The sequence below is a fragment of the Gallinula chloropus genome (genome assembly GCF_964237585.1).
Source record: "Gallinula chloropus genome assembly, chromosome: 7".
NCBI classification, from domain to species: domain Eukaryota; kingdom Metazoa; phylum Chordata; class Aves; order Gruiformes; family Rallidae; genus Gallinula; species Gallinula chloropus.
Window position 1 is genome coordinate 5,927,400 of NC_140092.1, and position 6,008 is coordinate 5,933,407.

The 6,008-nt window shown below is 42.4% G+C and overlaps 1 protein-coding gene across 1 annotated transcript; it reads right to left on the reverse strand.

The window, feature by feature from the left end:
* Positions 1 to 5,058: 5,058 nt before the first annotated feature.
* Positions 5,059 to 5,786, reverse strand: FGFBP1 (fibroblast growth factor binding protein 1; the record flags this gene model as incomplete). The annotated part of the gene is made up of 1 exon (XM_084267071.1): positions 5,059 to 5,786. The coding sequence occupies exon 1, from the start codon at positions 5,749 to 5,751 to the stop codon at positions 5,059 to 5,061; it is 693 nt and encodes a 230-aa protein (XP_084123197.1). The 5' UTR covers positions 5,752 to 5,786.
* Positions 5,787 to 6,008: the final 222 nt, after the last annotated feature.

Here is a 6,008-nt window from a genome sequence, read left to right on the forward strand (position 1 = left end):
AGTGGAATTTATGATCTGGGTTCAGCTGTGTCTACACGGCTTGAGCACGGCCGTGTAAAATGTGTCTTGCCTGAACACTCAGTCTCCACCACGGTTGGTCAAATTCAGGTGAGGTGATATCAGGTGGTAGGTACTCATTGGCCCCCTCAGGGGAAGAGGAGGGTAGGGCACTCCTGGAAGCAGGGAGGTTGAGTCACTCGGCTCTACTCTCCTACGAGTAGTCATGCAACACCTGAGATTAGATATGTAATCTGTACTGTCTCCAAAGTGGTAAATGAATAAAGGAGGTTGCAAAAGGAACGGAAACTCATTCAAGTGAAATTGTTTGTGGAAGTGAGGAGAAAATACGTCGCAGAAATAATAAAAGAGTAAAAACTTTATGAGTTAAAGGAGCTGAAATTTTACAGATCCTTAAGTAGTGCTGCATTGCCAGAGTGTTAACAATGTCTCCCCATTTCCTAGTGAAATACTTATGAATTGTATAGATAAGGCTGTCGTACATTAGGAGATAACTTTGGAAAAAACTCTGAACTTGCATTTTTTTTCTCTCTCTCTCCTTTTATAAAAAAATCCATTTTTTTACTCTCCAAAATTTGGTGAGAGTTTGAGAATTTGTGGCAGTATGTAAGGACTGGATCCACCTAAAATGATCATCCATGGTCTAAATCAGTTACCAAATATGTGTATATTCCATATTGCAAGAGCAGGGAAACTCCCTCAATGTTCTTTATCTCTGACGATAGAAAGAGTTTCCTATCTTCAAAAGCCGTAACCTTCTTTTCCAAGTGAATACTCCAATTACAACACCCAGAGTTGTCTAGATAGATAAACTACATTGCATAGAAAGTAAGCTACTTTTTCCCAGAGATAGACCTAAAAATTTTTAAATACCTAGAAGTTAGCTGGATATTTTCAAGAACAAATACGTGTAGTTCCTGTGCAGAATGATTTAATCATGAGGTGTGAGAAAGGAAAGCTGAAGACCACTGTTTAGTTCCTGATTCAGATACTGATTTTTCTCCCCATGGCTGTCAAGGTCGTCTAGTCTTCCTATATCTCATTTCCCAGGTGGAAAATGGGGTTGTTCTTTTTCCATAACTGAGGCTGACACTAAGAAAGCCGAGATCCTTATGTTTCCAATATGGTAGGACAGAGGACTTTGACTACACAGACATAATTTAAATCCATTCATCATTTTCCTTCACTGTGTTCCTACTTGCCCTGGTATAGAACGTGTTAGAAAAGTCACTACCACCCTTATTCCAAGTTATTTAAACCTAAGTTTTGACACAATGACAACTGGTGCACCTGTGGAAAGGAAGTATGGAATAGAGATCAACTGTGCGCTTCTTCATAAAGACCACAGATCCTTAGAGGAACAATGCCAGGAAACATTTTCTCTATACTAACCAGCACGACTCCAGAAGCACCCAAGTTATACTGACCTAACTGGCTCTGTAAACGCCCCAAAGAAAGTGACATATGTATTGCTGTGAAGTGCTTCTTTTGTAGATGTAGGACTGAAACACAAGTGCAATGAGAACTTAGATGCACTTGGTCCTGGACTTGTGGTCTGTCCAATTAATTCATGAATTTGGAGTCCAGACAAGCTTTCCTTAGACCCTGTTATTCAGAAATATGCCCTTCTGAAGAACAGCTAAAACTACATACCCATGGAAGTTAAAAATTCCATCCTTTGGTTGAGACAGTTTTGAGCTCTGCATTCCCACTTTAGCCCACCTTCCAAGGAAACAGACTGCACGGAGATCTCCTTTTTCTCCTGATGTTCCACAATGTCCTTGCAGGATGCTGGCACAACTGTATGCATCACAGGTGAAATGCATCTGGGAACTGTTGAGATTGAGCACCTTTTCCTCCTGCAAATAGCCATGCATGAAGATAAAACTCTGTCCTGAAAGAAACCAAGGTGGCAAAGCAGCAGCAGTGTAGTGCACCCCTGGAGAGGAGCGTGCAGCTCCAGCACGTGGGTCCAGGTGCTGACAGTCCTGCACGCGAGATGTAACTCACAGCTCTGGAATCCTGGGCTGGAATTTGCTCTGGGATATGTCACTGGCTCTGTGTGCCTGGCTGGCTGGCAGCCACAGGGAGAGCAGTGCCTCCTGGCAATCCAGTGTGGGGCGGATCACACTTCAGGCAGCAAAGTGCTTACCGCAGTACTCGTGAGGGTAAGCGCAGCTAAGGGTAGTTAGGATTGGACATATTCCACAGCATCTGGAGCAACTGAGCCTCTTAAGCCAGCCCTGCCCGGTGTTCTGGTGGGGATCTGGAACTTATACAGGTGTCTGTGTACCCAATAAGCTATTCAGTAATTAATTGCTACAACATACGATTGCTCAAGCCAAATGCGCACTCCAAACCCTTCCTCTGCATCTTTTGACCTTCTTATCTCAATGATCTTCTAATGAGAAGTGGTGTAGGCCAACACACAAAGTGTCTTGTTGCTGGAACTCACCTGCACTTTGGATACTTACATATCTACCTTAATAAAAGGAAATGGTAGCTGCTTTTCCACCCTGCCTGGCACCAGAATGGCTGCATCTTCCAGCCTCCACAGGTGTTAGTACTGATGCCCCCTTTTTAACTGGAATTTTCCTTTGCTGTGAGCATCAGTCCAATAACATTCATCATGCACAGCCTGGGAAGAGCTAGTGTTGCCACAGGGAGCACAGAGACTGGAACTTCAGTAAGAAAAACCTGCTACTTCCTTTTGCCTTTCAGTCTTGGTAAAATGCAGCCGAATCCTTTTTAAACTCAGATTGCCTAACAGCAGCATCCCACATCCCAGACATCAGTCATATAGAGGCAGCAATATTGGAAGTAGCAAAAAAATGTAAATGAATATTTTATGAAGTACTTACAAGAGCCTTCAGAATACTGTCCTCTTTACAATACTGTGGCTGGTGTCCAAGCTGTTGCCATGTCTTCTTCCCCACTCTGTCAAAATCATTGCAATGCTGTGTAAGAACTCTTGACTCCTGTCAACAAAACAAACAACAACGCCACAACAAAACAAAGAAGTTAAAAAGCTCTGTATTTATCTTACTGAGCAATTCCACCTAAAGATGGAATCAGAGGGAATGCCAACAAGGCAGATATCATGGTGGGATGCTGTTATAGACCACCTATCCAGGATGAAGAGGCAGATGAAATAGTCTACAAGCAGCTGGGAGAAGTCTCACCATTGCTAGCCCTTGTTCTCATGGGGGACTTCACCTTACCAGTCATCTGCTGGAAATATAATACAGCAGAGAGGAAACAGTCCAAGAGGTTCCTGGGATGTCTAGAAGATAATTGCCTGACACGGTGAGTGAGTCAATTAGAGAAGGTGTTTTGCTGGACCTGTTGTTTGCCAACAGAGGACTTGTTGGTGATGTGATGATTGGAGGTCATCTTGGGCACAATGATCTTGAAGTTAGGTTTTGATCCTTGGAGAATTAGGTAGTGGGGTCAGCAGAACTGCCACCTTGGACTTCTGGAGGGCAGACTTTGGCCTGTGTAGGAGCCTGCTTGGCAGAGTGCCCTGGGAGGCAGTCCTGTGGGTAAGAGAGTCCAGAAAGGCTGGAAATTCTTCATAAGGAAAACTTAAAGGTGCAGGAGCAGGCTGTTCCCATGTGCCAAAAGACATTCTGGCAGGAAGGAAGACCAGCCTGGTTGAACAGTGAGTCTAGCTGGAACTCAGGAAAAAATAAAAATAGAATTTTTGACCTTTGGAAAAAGGGACAGGCAACTCAGGAGGTCTACAGGGATGTTGTTAGGCTGTTCAGGGAGAAAATTAGCAGGGCTAAAGTCCAGCTAGAACTTAACCTGGCTACTGCAGGTAAAGACAATAGAAAAAGTTTCTATAAATAAGTAATCAGAAGAAGGGCTAAGGAGAATCTCTGTCCTTTGATGGATGTGGGGGAAAAACCAGTAACAAAGGCTGAGGAAAAGGCTGACATACTTAATGGCTTCTTTGCCCTAGTCTTTAACAGTAAGAGCAGCTGTTCTCTGGGTACCCAGCCCCCTGAGCTAGAAGGCAGGGACAAGGAGCAGAATGAAGCCCCTGTAATCCAAGGGGAAGTGGTTAGTGACCTGCTACACCACTTACATACACATAAAATCTCTATTCTTGTAGAGTTTGGATTTGTTTTTCTAAAAAGAAAATATCGATGAAGTTTAATGAATAGAAAAGCATTTATTAGTGTCGTCCATACATAAAGATAACAGACAATCGAGCTCCCAAACAACATACACACAGTGTTGAGCACAAGTACTCTAGCTGCTGGAGTCAGGAGTCCAGTATATGCAAACTTGTATTTTAGTTCTGCATCTCTGTTTACCTGCTGGGAAACAAGTACAATGTGCTTCGTACCTCAGGAGAAGAGAGATAACTGATGTTTGCAAAGTTTTCTAACACCCTTTGATGAGATTAGAAAGCTGAGACTTTGCAAAGTTATGGAAAAATCTGGAAATCTGTTGCCCTTCATGATTGTGATGATGAAAAACTAATGATAATGAAAATGTTGCTTGCACTGGCTGAGAAAGCTGAAGTCTGCAAAGCTGTAGAAGTATTTTTAAAACCGCTTTCTAAGCAACACTTTGCCTACACCCTGTGAAAGATCAACCTTTGGCAAAGGCATAGCACTTACAGAGAAATCTAATTAAACAGAGACAGAATGTTTAGAAGTTTATTTTTCTCAATAATTTTAAAGTCAAAAGTATTGTACATAAACAAGAAGTGCATAGCACTGAATTAGTCACTTTGGCTAGCACAGCTCAAAGAGAGGCAAGGAGACTACTTATATACTTCTGTATAAGGTATGTAACATCCATTGGTAAGACCCGTGTAGCGATTTACGTGCAAATAAAATCTCTAACAACTTCAACTATGTCAAATGTAGTCTGTTGTGTATATACAAAATCAGAAAAAAATATATCCCTTTTTTATTATTTTTTCTTTTATATACACTATATAACATGAGGATAAAATCTGGAATGGTTGGCAGTAATTTCAATGAGACCAGACTTTCGTGACCCCCGAGCTTTAGAAATGCTCCCTCAGCACTTTTTGTCTTGCACCATGGTGATAAAAAAGTTGCAGAAAGAAAGCAAGCTTTCTGGGCAGTATTCCTCAGCCACCTTTCTCTGATCAATATAATCTACATCTTCAACACAGTCTTGAGGATTGTGTTCTGGCTTTTTTTCAGTCACAGAGGCAGCTGCTGGAGTCTGAACCGTGTTGCCTTTCGCAGGACCCACTGATGTTAGTAGGCTTGAGCGGGTCAACTTGAGATGAGCGCTTTGTGGGCCTTTCCTACATACTTTAGATTTTAGGGCACTTTTGGGGTCTTGACAGATCTGCTTCTGCTTCTTTAGGGAGCGGGAGACTTGTTTCCAGTAGGATTTCTGGTTTGCTGCGTACTGTGGACAGGTGGAAGGGTCTCCAGAGAACTCGCACCAGAACTTGCTGTCACCGTGCTTGCACTCCACGTGCACAGTAGGAGCGCTCATGTCAGTCACTGCCCAGGTGCATTCAGCATTTTCTTTGGTTTTAAACTTGCCTTTAGGAGATGACTTTCCTCCTTTTGACTTCCTCCCTTTTTCATTTTCTTGATCAGATGCACTTTTTTCCCCACCGTCTTCTATGCCTTGTCTTCCCTTTTTCCTTTCCTTGTGCCTTTCACAGTTGGCTAATAGCACTTGGCAGGCCAGAATCAACACACAAAGAAGTCCAAAGCTTTTGATCCTCATGGTCTCTGTTTTCCTTGTTATCTGCCTTCAAAATAAACAAAAACAAACAAAAATACAAAACCCATTTTAACTTAATGCTGGACTCCATTTGACAGTTGCAGTATTTGAAACATGGTATTGCCCTGGTTTTTGATACCTATTAAAAATATGTGACTGGCAAAATCCCCTGTCCTTTATGTGAATAATGCCCAGTATCTAGAACCCTTACTTATTATCCTTGAGAACTGTAGATGAGAAAGGTCTATGAGAGAAAGTTC